This window comes from Pleurodeles waltl, chromosome 6 (genome assembly GCF_031143425.1).
Source record: "Pleurodeles waltl isolate 20211129_DDA chromosome 6, aPleWal1.hap1.20221129, whole genome shotgun sequence".
NCBI classification, from domain to species: domain Eukaryota; kingdom Metazoa; phylum Chordata; class Amphibia; order Caudata; family Salamandridae; genus Pleurodeles; species Pleurodeles waltl.
Window position 1 is genome coordinate 1,685,840,680 of NC_090445.1, and position 13,098 is coordinate 1,685,853,777.

The 13,098-nt window shown below is 42.5% G+C and overlaps 1 protein-coding gene across 1 annotated transcript in view; it reads left to right on the forward strand.

Annotated features, from left to right (window-relative positions):
• ARPC5L (actin related protein 2/3 complex subunit 5 like) overlaps positions 1 to 8,437 on the forward strand; it is a 50,892-nt gene extending 42,455 nt beyond the window's left edge. Inside the window, exon 4 of the mRNA XM_069241736.1 lies at positions 7,820 to 8,437. Within this exon, the coding sequence (XP_069097837.1) occupies positions 7,820 to 7,882 (63 nt within the window). The 3' untranslated portion in view covers positions 7,883 to 8,437. The remainder of the gene's footprint in view (positions 1 to 7,819) is intronic.
• The last annotated feature ends 4,661 nt before the right edge of the window (positions 8,438 to 13,098 follow it).

The window sequence follows — 13,098 nt, forward strand, 5'->3', positions numbered from 1 at the left end:
CCCTGAACTGCAGCTGGTGACTGGTTTTCAGAAATATCAGGTAAGTTTCCCTTCATGCTGTCTGACCTGGTTCTCAAACACTATAGTCACAGCCCACAAAGTCAACATTGACTACAGATGGGTGCAGTTTCCTCTCCAGTACAAAGGGCACACCCACACGTCTGGTATAATTCTAATCAGAAGTGTGGGAAGGACAATGGGCAAATAAAGTACTGTTGGCAAAGTCGCCATTTCGAATTTTGTTGAGTCACGTCATTTTAAACAAGAACTCCTTTTTGTGCGTTTAAGAAAATATAATGTTGATCTTTTTTTGCTGGAGAAGCTACATAACAGAGTAAAGTCCTTTGGGAAATGAGCTTTTATAGGAGTTTGGAAAAAATAATGGTCAACGTTTTGCAGTAACGAAGATTAATGAATTTTGATGGAGACCTATTAAAAGAACTAGAATATGTACAAATGAAAAGCCTAAATTATTTTACTCTGAAAGGAAATGCAGGACTTAATGATGCTCCAAAGTGCTGGATTGACGCCAAACAGTGCCCGAGTCTCATAGGTTACACTGGGATACATATGCACAGTCAGAAACGGAGAATGGTATAACATTCCTTATTCACAGGTAGCACAGCACGAGGCTCAGAACTGAGAAGCAGAAATTGTGGCAAGGATCCACCTTACCGTGTTTTATCTTGTTGTGACTATTTGATAGAAGATACATAGGAAGAAAGACCCTCACTTAGTGTGGCAGTCTTCATCATTGGATCCTTCCATCCAGCACTAGGGAGCCTCTTTCGTTGTGTTGTCTGGTATTTGCACAGCACGTAGCTGCCACTAGTGTGGAGCGATTACTCATGGAGCAGTATGCTTGACTGGAGAGATGTGTGGTTGTAATATGACCTGTGTTAGTATTGGGTATAGTGGTGTGTCTCTCTCCTACTCTGAAATACTGCCTCTGACATACACATGAGAGCCCTTTGTTAACAGGTCGAGGCTAAGTCCTGCCAAGCTCCTCGTACCTTTGTTGTACTACGAGACTAAAATTGTGCCAGTGAGCAAGTGAAGTTTAATCTATGCCTCCCCTTGGCAGGCTAAGAAGTACTTCTTTTTATCATGCTTTAGGGCGCCTGGCGGAATGGCCGAATCCTTCTTGGGATTAATTTAGTCTCCTATGCTTTCAACATTTCTCAAAACCCAGCTTCTTCCATGTTGTAGTTGAAAGTGCATAGAGGACAGCTCTGGGACCCACTCATTGGATGCATAATTACCTGTGAACGTTGAGGTTGACATTTTGAGGTGGGCCAATAGTGTCACCAGTGTGTGTTTTAGTGGCGTCACTACAAACCTGCTGATTCCAATATAATTAGTAAAGAAAAACAGCTATGGATTATGCTATTAACTTTTCAGTTCAGATGGCACATTTTCAAAACGAACATAGGCAAGCCAAAAATGGCTATGGAACACATGCAGGTCTACCTGAATGCCTGCTACTAACCCTCCAATGCAGTCATTTAACTTCAGTCAGTTTCCAAGAATGCCAGCTTTGTATGCTATGAAGTAAGCAAGTTGGAATGCACAAGCCTGTCTTGGATGAGCATAAAGAACAGTAGTACCGACTCTCCTGACACCTTCCTTGCTGAATATAAAATCCTTGACCTTTGCCACATCCACCAAACAGAAGTGGAGACTGAGGATAATGGCATCCTTCAGAACCTGAAAAGTAACTTGCCACACAGGGAAAAAATACTTTGCCTCTTGGGTCTCCTCAGACCTATTACTGTCACATCAGAGTGACAAGGGCGTCAGATTTCCATATATTCTTCAGGGCACTATAAATAACACTTGTTCTCAGCATCATAGCAGGGGCGTAACCACAGCACCAGAGGTTCAGGACTGTCCCTAGACTATAATCTCTTCCAGCCCATCTCCTCCCCCCACCCAGGAGGATGTCCTCTCATTCACCCCTGCTGTGAGTGTGCGCCAGCATGCCAAAATATGAATAGCAGTTGTGGTTTGATAAGTGTTGGAGCTGGGACTGACCACAAACCAGAGAGAACTACCCCCTTGTAAGTTATTGTCTATTTGTTGCTGGTGTACAGAGGAAACCGAAAGAGAGCGCCACATGTCTCTGTTGGTCATTGAACATGTGATGTGATTGGAGGGAGGAAGGCAGGAGGCATATGACTGGGAGAAACGTCAGGGGAGTGGAAGAGGCCACTACAGAGACACTTGTGAGAGGGAGAGATCGCCCCTCCCCACGCCCCCACCCACCCACCCACCCACCCACCCACTCACCCACCCACCCACTCACTCACTCACAGTCTGCTGAAAGATAAAATACTTTCTGAACGAATGGGAATAAGGACATATCCAAAATATACCGGTAACTGTTAGAGAAATCCATAGATTCTAAAATTGAGGTAAACGCTAAATGGGAGATTTATGGGAGAATTTGGAATGAGGATGACTGGACAGGCAAGGACTGCAGTCGGGTTCCTGGCAATATCCTCTCAGCTCCGCCTTATCCAGTTAAAGTACTTTAATAGTTTCTATCATTATCCAACGTAACTCTGGAAGGTGGGTCGAGCGCAAGATCCTATATGTACAAGGTGTAGAATCTTCAGGGGCGCATATTTTTGTGCAATTTGGGAATGCCCAGTGATATCACTATTTGCACACAAAAAAATGGTGCAAATTTTAAGGGTGGTGGAGGAGGATACATTTTGTTTTATCTGGACTCATGGACGAGTGGGGAGGACCATGTTGCGTTGGGAACTTGGTTGGCATGGTTTTGTTAATTGCCACAGATGACCTTGATAAACTCTGATAGCGTCCATTCACCCACAGCGGGGGCCCTAAGTATGGTCTTTTGTGCCAAAATAGAGAAGCTGGTGTACAGAAAGAGTGGTTATTCCAAATCTTGATGTGCTTTTTGGAACAAAGGTGGTGGCAATACTCTTATAGGGAGGACGACTGGATTGGACTCAGAAATCTAGCATTGTGGGTGCTCAGTTAGCCTGTCTATGTTGTGTACTTATCAAAACAATAAAGATAATGCTATCTGAAAATCGTATGACTGTAACAGATTGTGGAACATACATTATAAAAAGCATTTTTTTATATATATATATGTATATTGGAAGGAGAAATACAGACAGGTGTGTGTGGGATAAGCGATACAGCAGTGAGGAGTGACAGAGATTGGAGAGGTAAATGTAGAAGGAACATGGCAGAGGAGAGTGAAGGTAAGAATAGAGACAACCGACAAAGAAGGTTGATGAAGAGGCAGCAGAGAGATGACGTCAAGTGTTTGAGGAAGATTTGAGAAACAGCACAAAGAGACAGGTGACATAGAAAGGGAAGAGAAGAAAAATATCAAGCAGTAGATGGACTACAAAGCGGGGAAAGAGAGGGCAGGAGAGAGGAAAAAGCAGGGGAGATAGATTAAATGAGAGAATCAGGATAGGGTAGACAAGAGGGACAGAACAGAGGAAACTCTCAAAACAGTTCATTAAAAAAAATTGGATGGGGACAGAAGAAAAGCAGAAAGAAATTAAACGCCAGGTAGAGGCAGGTTACACTTCAGGATGTTTGGGTGATACCTCCGTCGTTTTCCCAGTCACTCAGCGGGTCTGACTACATCTGCAGCGCCGCTCCAGACTCTGCGTGATGGGGAGAAACACAAACTGCTCTGGGCACTGCACCCCCAAAACTTTACAGCTCTGTGACTTGCCCAGGAGTTGGGTGGATCTGGGACAGAGACAAAGCTAAAAACGGCATTTCAAAAATATAGTCAAATAAGTAAGGACTAGCTCAAAAAGTGAGTTGTAGAGTGGAATTTAGGAAAATCATGAAGGTTTATTACAAAATTGTAAGTGTACAGTACAGAAGACCATGACTGTTTATTACAATACAAGTAAAGTGCAGATGTAGCAAAGCTCATTTAAATGCATAGTATCATTGCCATGAAGACTCTCAGTAATAATTAAAAAAAAGTAAAATAATGAGAAAAATCAATAATAGGTTAAGTCTCAAATGTGCAGCTATATCCGTAAGAAATCAGAAAGCATCTTTATCAGATACCTGAAAGGTCTGGCTCTCTGACAAATTCAAGTTTAGGTAGCCATTTTCGACATAGAAGAGCATTCGGACTGCAGACTTGTAGAGCAAAGAAATAGTTTTCATCTAATCAAGTTACAGAATTTTAAAACGCCTCTTAATGCTACGACTTTAGCACTAACCCACTACCTGAATATTGATTCTTACCCTCTGACTTAATATAAACCGGAGGTGTCAGGACGAACTAGTTAACATAAACAATAATAAACCATTCTGAATTAATGTAATGCCACTTATAGCGAACCTTGTGAAAGGGTCCACAAGGCCCTCTAGCAGGCTTCCTTCGCGTAGTGTCATTCAGAAATAAACAAATTCACATCTTGCTTGACTACATGCAGCAGAAATATAAACAGACACCCATTTTGGACAAGATGGCGATGAGGCCTAGTTAGCAAAAGCCAGTAAAACACACTTTAAAGAGGTGGTAGCAAAATTGTTTCAGCTGCATTTAATGTGAGTATTAACATTTGAATTCAAGTGTAGAATTGCACACTATTAATGTGCATTCTGAATAAACACACAAACGTTATCACTGCACATATCTGATAGGTCGTCACCCATGGGCACTCTCAGGCCACCATATTTTTAGTTTGTGGTTTTTTTTTTCCCCGCGCACTGATGCACAATTATGTAGCAAGCTGGAGCATGAATTGGTGCCTGCAACCCCTCATGCCCAGTGTTCAGTAATCTGTGACTGCCTTTCACCTAGGCTCAGATTTCAATTTTGGTCTCACCAGTTTTCCTGGAGCAACTGAGCACCAACATTCCGCGAGAATGTCAACCTTTGCGGCCACACCATAAACGTGGAGTATTTCATGAGTTCCTTTTCATAGCAAATGGCTTTTTAGCAAAAATATCTAAAAACTAAAGCAGTTAACAGTCTTTAAGTAACTTTTTCAAAATGTTCTTTTGGGAGATCTCCCCCAAACCCCTGGAGGCAGACTGACTCGCTCTCTTCCCTTGGTCCGTGCAGCTCGCATCCATCTTTAAGCCACATCACTTGCAAAGATCACCAGTCGACAGCAGGTTGGGAAAGAGGAAAGGTGGGGGGGGGGGGAGCATGTGGAAAATAGTCCTGTTCTCTTGCATAATCTGGCACCATATACCAGACATATTCACTCTAGCATAAGATGAGGGCACGTATTCTGTGACACCAATAATTTACACAATGATAAAGTAGTAAAATGAGAGGTGCGTACTCGATTGCCTTTGTTTTTGGTAGGTTCACACTTTGCTTTAGAGTGCACTTGGCAAAGCAGTTTGGTTTTGGTGGGGCATAGGGGGCAGGCATTGCTTGTTTCTGGGCACTGGAGACTGGGTGGTGTGACTTGGGCCCCATTCCTACGGACATTCTCTTTAGGAGAGTTCTTTTTCTTTATCACCAACTCCATGGGGAAGCTTTGTGCTTGAGGTAGACCTCCTAGGATGCTGCCATCCATAAAAGGAGGCAAAAGCATATTTGTTCTTGAGGTTTCACTTCGAGAAAACGCTATTGTACTGTGACTGACTCATTTGGGATGGTGGCTAACGTCAAGCCTGCTTGGAGTTCAGGAGTGCACCTGGGTTTCCTGGGATATTGGTCTAATTTCATGGCAATGTTGGCATCCTCGGAGTTTCCCACTGTGTCCTTATTAATTATTCATTTTTTTTTTTAAATCTTTTTTTGTCATTGATAATTGTGACGGACACCTGTTGGAGATATTTGTAGGGCCCGGCAGAAACTGCCATATTGCAGCTAAGATCTGTACAGCTTTGCTGCTGGAGGGCCAACAGTTGTTTGTTTGTTGTTTTTTTTTTTTTTTAGTTTTTTTTTAAACTTATGGCACCAGCAATTCTCACACCGTTCTTATTGACTGTTCAGCTTCATTCCCAGCCCAGAAAAAAAGGGACTGGGACAACGTGCTAGTTGGGTTTAGACGCGGATCAGGAACCCAACATGCAAGTTTATAGGCACATACGGTGGCCTTGATGTGTTTCCTCAGCTTCCACATTTTGGCTTGCAGACGGAACAGGCATATTATCTGCCCTTCGCCCCTTCAACTTCCGCGGTCCTGGTTAGTAGATAAACCCAGCATACGTTCATGCTTTAGGTAGGCGGTACATTGATGCTGAGAGGCATGTTTTATACGGAGAGCATTGGAAGGTCACACTGTTTTAGGAGACCGATGACGAGAGAGAGAAGAAAGTAGACAGTGAGTGAGGTTGTGCTGAAAGGCTGCACTTGAAGGGTGAGCCTGTAGCTCGTGGGATAGTACGGCGCTGTGAAGCCTCGAGAAGGCAGTCATTGGGATCCAGATGGGATGGATATCTAGTGACGTCCCCCATCTTACCTTCAAGGGAGCTCCTGAAGCACGTCACCGCACTGCCTCATGCCCTCCACACTGAATTTGTTGAAGATGTGCAATGGATTCTTCGTATTTGTTCAATATCTTATTAGGGAAACATTCTAACAGTCCACGTGATTAACACATCTTGTCACATAAGTGTCCAGCTATGTGCCTGATATAAATGCCTAACAATGCCTAGTAAATAAATGAAACATAATCACCATCACAGCTATTCTTTCGTTCCCCCTTTTACATTTGTTGTATTTTCAAGCTATAATTGAACCTTCTGTCTTTATCATTCAATAGAATCGTACAAACCAACATCTAAACAGAAGAAAAAAATTAATGAGAAAATGTATGCCAAAAAGTAGAGCAGGGTTCATGTAATAAAAAAAATAAAAAAGCAACTTTCACATTAATATCCTAGAACATCAATCTGATTGTGTTGGAAATCCTCAAAAACGAAATTCATAAACACATTGTCCTAAACACACACCCCAGTTAGTGTCTATGATCAGGACTGCAAGAGGAAAAGAAAAAGTGACTGAAATCGATAAGCTATAGATTTGTGTTTGTCACAGAAAATGTTATGGCAAACACTGAAGTATTGAACAGGATACTGAATGTCACGTTATATATTTATTTACTGATTTCACATATGTTAACCAATCTAATGTAAACCAAACAACTCTGCTACCACTAATTGGTAGGTACATCCCCATTGAAAACGTTTACTTCATATGATTTGGTTATGTGATTTGTTCTTTCCTTCTTTTATACATAAAAAAAACATTTTTGAGAAGAAGAATGAAACCACAAATTAACGATGTTCAGTCCTTCATAATAACCTTTAAAAATGGTCTTGCTTTGCATCATTGAGACGCAATATCATACTTGTGTCTTTAAAAAAAAAAAAGGGTTTTAACAAGTTTTTTTTATATGCAAAGTGTCCTTCTTCTGCCTTTCACAATAGAACACGTTGATGGTTGTAAGTCAGACACAAGAAAGTACAACCCAATTAACTAATTGTGATGACTCAAAATCATTTTTTTGAAAAATGAGAACGTGCATTGAAATAATTTCTTTGTTCAGTTTTATATGTGGTTCTACTTACCTTATTTTCACATCACATGGATTTTTGATTGCGACGTGAAGGGCAGCAGGAGGGCGTGACATATGTGCTTTACTGTATTTTTGCAACTGCTTCTCTCTTACAATTAGTAGATTTATTTAAGTTGTGTGCTTCATGTTTCCAAGTCACAGCAATCACACATCGTGCTGGAGCGTTGAAATTGTGTGTTTTACTGCGCTTGGTCTTTTTGTTCACCTTGTATTGTTGATCTTGATAATTAACACCATGTTTTTTCTGTTTCTCCTAGGTATTAGCAGTAGGTGGTCTAGGTTCCATAGTAAGAGTTCTTACAGCACGAAAGACTGTTTAAAAGACTGTTAACACTTCAAACCGAAGAGAAGATAAGTTTTCGACACAGAACATTGAAAAAAGATAGGATGGACTGACAATGACCCGCCTTTCTAGAGATTGCTATCTATTAAAATATTTTGGAAAATTCATTTATTGGAATGTTCTTTTTATTTAAAAAGGTTGTGGAGGGAACATTAATGTACACTATATATATGTTTGTTATATACAGGGTTTGATAAATTCCCACGCCCTCTTTTTATTTTTAAGTGAAAAAAATAATTTTATTGATAGAGCAGGTGAATGATTAGCCTGACAATAGATTTACATTAAAGAGGTGTATAATGAACTGCTTTTTAAAAAGTTTTACGGAACATCCTGTATATATCACTTTTGAGTTGTTGGTAAGGGTCCGTTTTTGTTGTTGGCATATACAGTAATAAAGACTGGCTTTTGGTGGAAGAGTTTTAATATTTAAAAGTTTTTGTACAGTAATACGTAGTTTGAAACACTATTCCAGACTATGGAATGTTTTGTGTGAAGTGCCTGCTGGATAAATAAAGCCCTTGGATCCGTACTTTCAAATACTTTTTATTTGTGTTCTGCTCAGTGAGAGTTAATTGCTTGCTACATGCGCCGTGGATCACAACTGTTAGAGAACCTGTACATATTTTCATGTCTTGAAACCTCCACAGTTCACCTTAAATAATCATATCTTTTGTATTCTGTCAATATTCTGTCATATCAAGAACGAGCTGTGGAATGTAAACTTTTAGCCACCAGTAAAATCCCATTCTATCCTATGGGACTTGGATTTCGAAGGACGGGCTATCCATCACCGTTGTGACAGAGTAACCCGTCCGTCGAGTTCTAAATCAGGCCCCAAGTTCTCTGGTATTGAAATAAGGTATCTTTTGTCTGTCCAACATTTGTCAGTGCCAACATAAAATAAAAGATGGAAATCTGGTCAAGGATATGAGTGCCCCCTAACTTTTGTCTTTGGGTTTTCAGTTTTTGTTATTACTCCAATTCGAGACCGCTAAGAACCTTTATATGTAAATGCACTTCCAAATTAAGCAGTCCTTCTTGTGTTACTAGTTAGTACCCAAAATTCTGTGCATTGACAACCAGGTTATAACACAATAAAGGAGACTGTATAAATGTCCTAACTTTCGTGATTTAAGTTTATGTTGAGGATATGAAGGTGAGGATTATGCATTATTCTTCCCAAGTCCAAACTCAGCAGCATTTGACAAGTTAAATATTCTGAAGAACAGGCCAACAAGAAAATTACATTTCCCAGAAGTATACAAAGGTAATTCAGAAAGTCTACCAAAAACAGACCCCAACTCAACATGACAGGCCCTTCTTTTGCCATCCCAACCAATCTTTTCCAGCATTGAGCAGCAACGTACAGTCCAAAAATAACCAAACTACTCCTACTTCGGATTTACTTGTGTCAAAGAAATGAAAGGTACAATCCTTTCATCAGTGTCTTCGAAAGAATTGAAACTTTCCATCATGGAAGGTAGAAAATGTTACATTCTTTGTCAGGGTCGTAGAAAAGGATAATTGATGTTCAAAGTTTACTCAGTACCAGAGAAACCACTCCCGTTACTAACTTTAAACAAAACTTCTAATTTAGAATTTGCAAACCAATAAGCACATCCCATGATGTTCTTGAATCTACCTCCTCAGGCAAAAGCTGTGGATCCATTGATCCTCTCGCCACGAGAGCACCACTGTGTGACCCTAATGATGCCAGCTTCTGATTTGACTCAACAAACCCATCTAGCAATTCTGAGGACCGCAGGACGCTGCTTTGCAGTCAAATCTTTGTTGACCCTAAATCTGCAGACCACATAGAGCTTTGGTGCATTTGCAAATGCTAGGTAAGAAATAGTCCATGTTTTGTGCCTGGTTTTTGTGACAGTAGTAAGTTACCTGTTTCAGAGTAAACTTCCTACCCAGCTGACGCAGAAACAACATTCAATACTCTCCTGCTCCTTCCTGGGTAAATAGTTATTTGGATCCCAAGGTAAGAAGGGATTGAGAACCCAATTCATGCCCATAGGAGCACATGCTTAGGTTCTGGATGCCTGAACGACTGGATTCAGTTTATCAACTTGCAATTCAAAGGGTGCTCCTCTGCGGCAGTCCCTTACAGGGGCAGATGACAGGCCGAGATCGCAGACTGAAAGATTTTCATTGATTTATAGGTCAGACCAGCCTCCACCAACTCTTGACCATGTGGACTAGTCAGGCCCTCATGGGATCCAGAATCCACAACAACTATACTACTGCCTACAAGGAGACCTCTACTGTTCATTAGTGCTCTCTTGATTAGGGAATCTTCCTGTCACAACAGGCCCAGGAACAATCTCTCGAATCTGCCAAATTTTGAGGTGAGTGGAGCCTTCAGAACTGGCTGGGTTGAGTATCCCATTTCAATGTGCTGTGACGAGAGGGGGGGGAGGTCAGAAAATCCAAGAGCCTCCTTCCCATAGAACTTAGAAACCAGACTTGAGATTTCTAGAGTGGGGTCACAAAGTACACATCTGCTTCCTGCCTCCTAACTTAAGCCTCTATCCTCATAGTTAAGGCAAATGGAGGAAAGATACATTTGCACCCCTTTCCCCAAACCTGGGGCAACATACTCACTGCCATGGCTCCTGGGTCCAGACGCCAACCTAGATAATTCCCTAGCTTGTGAATCAGGTGTGATGGAAAGAGGTCAATCTGTCAAGAGCCCTAACTGGCTATCATGCTCTGGAAGATGAGGGAAATCCAGTTGGGGGGCAGGGGCGAGTGAACAGGAGTCGACGAGAGCCATAAAACTCTCTGCGCAAACCTGCCTCTGTCTGTACCTGCATCTCTTATTAGTCTTTGCTAGGCCGGGAGAAAATCGGCTAATCTATATTTCCTGGCCTTAATCAGGCTAGAGGGAAAATCCTTTCCTGAAGGCCGTCCAGGGGCATTAGATTCCCCTCACCCATGACCATCTCTGGTGGAGAAGAAGAGACCAAAGTTGGCCTTGTCTAGAAATTGTACACTTTGCTTGAGGCTTCTGGGTGCCTTGGAGGATCAGCATACCAGCCAAGCGTCCCCTTTCTCTTCAAGCCTTTGGCAAAAACCTTTGGCCTGAGTACCTTTCTTATTAATGTCTGGGCCTTATCCAAGGAGGCAAACGGGTTAAGGGATGGTTCACCAAAGAAACCCTCTTCAGCGATTGGTCCTGCCTCACAGATGGTCAGCTTGCCAAGCTTTGGGACCACCTAAATTAGCAAGAAGCATCTACCCTCCTTGGGAACAACGTGTCTGGGAAGGTGAAGCTTCTGGAGGCCATGACCTTCTCGACCATTTTAAACATCTTCATGAGTTTCCTTGTAAAGTCATACTGACAGATCCTCCACAGCCTGTCAGTACCAGTGTATGGGCCTTCACAAATTTCAAGAGGATGGTCGCCATCTTGCTGTCAATTTCAGGCTTCAGGGCTTTCTTACCTTTGAAAGAGGGGAATGCACACTTGCCTCACAAACTGCTCTAACCTCTTTATCCAGGGTCTTTGTGGTCCTACCAGCCACGTACTTGGATACCTTGTTTGAAAGTGGCCATTTCAAGTCCCTATTTTGGTACAATTATTCTGGTTCTAGTATATCTCATCCCAGCTATGGATCTGGAATCTGATTTGAAACTTATGGGTACTATCAGCCAGGGGCAGGTTGGTCTGGTTTCCTCCTCGGATGCACATAACCAGTTGGAGTCAGTGTCTCCTCATAAGTCCTCACCCTAGGCTCAACCAAAGCCTCCATCGGTCTCCCAAGAGGAGCGTATTGAGTCCGGGTTACAGGCTTTGTTTAAAATGCATTTACAAGGCGCTCTAAAGCATCAAGTTATCCAGAGACATCATTCCTACTTTACATTACCTCCTGGTGGCACTCTGGTACCTTTCAGACCTTAGGGTTCAGGCGTCTCGGGGACCCTAGATAGAACTTCCTTTCTTAGGGTGGGATGAAAATCTGTTAGGAGCAGTAATTTTCTACCAAGGGTTACTGGGTGACTTCCAGGATGCCTGAGAGGATACACTGAGAAGGACAGAGCTCTTCCTCAACCTCTTCAAAAGACTGTTGCCTCTCAGAACTCAGCCATTAGGTATCCGTACTGATCATGGACCTGCAGTTTATATAAGCGCCCACCACTGTGAAGTTATATACTGATCTTGGACCGGCAGTTTATATAAGCGAGGCCACTGTGAACTTGTACTCCGATAGATACTTGTAACAGCACACTTCAGTTTGTGAACTTCCCGAGGCACCAGATGCTATCAAGAAAACTCAAAAGCAGTGCTCCTGTTTGCCAGTAGGTAATGGAGTGCGAATCTGCATCAGTTCCGTTTTGGAAGTGACAAATGGAGCTGCATATAAGCGGCAACCATATGTGCTGATGTCTGTTTCTGTACCTTCGGACGCTTATCAGGAGCACCACTCCTGTCTGTACTCTATGAAGAGATTTTCTCTGAAAAATGTATCCAGTCTGCAAGGGATGTCGCTCCCCTAATAGGACAGGATCCAAGCATTGTCTTGTCGTTTCAAACATATGCCTCTGACAAATCCACACAAAGTGTGTCTCTGGTGATTAGGTTCTCTGCACAACCCCAAGGCCTGCAACAAATGTGCCCAGATGAACTGTAAGCCATCCAACAGCATGAAATGAGGCTCTTTGTGGCAAAACGCTGGGAGGGTCTGCACTGGATCCCCCTCCAGGTCAAAGTGAAAAGCAAGGATCTGCTCTTGAAGTCCTTCCAAAGGCAGATCTTCCTCATGGTCGAAGTCTTAGAATAAATTGAAGAACCAGCATACAACTGCCATTCCCATTCTCCGGAGAGGTGCAAGGACGTCGTCATACCTCCAGGTCTTGCTTTCATTCCACTGAGAAGGCGATTCCGCCCCTGGTCCTGATGTACCCAAAGTTCCCAGATCCATAATCAACTATGCAGCAGTTCGAGATCTGTCACGAAACCATGCTGCACGTCTTTAGCATGCTTCTGTTTGCATCTTGCCCACCTTTGGGCCTCAAGTATCCACAGGGACTTCCATTCAATTTACGGCTTGCAGGATTGCCCTTGGTGCAGTTTGGGTTCCTTGCTCTGGGTTCCATGCTGGCATCGGGACAAACACTGAAATCTGCAACACCACCGCCAATGGAAGAAGACCTGCAACCCAATGAGATGTCTGACTC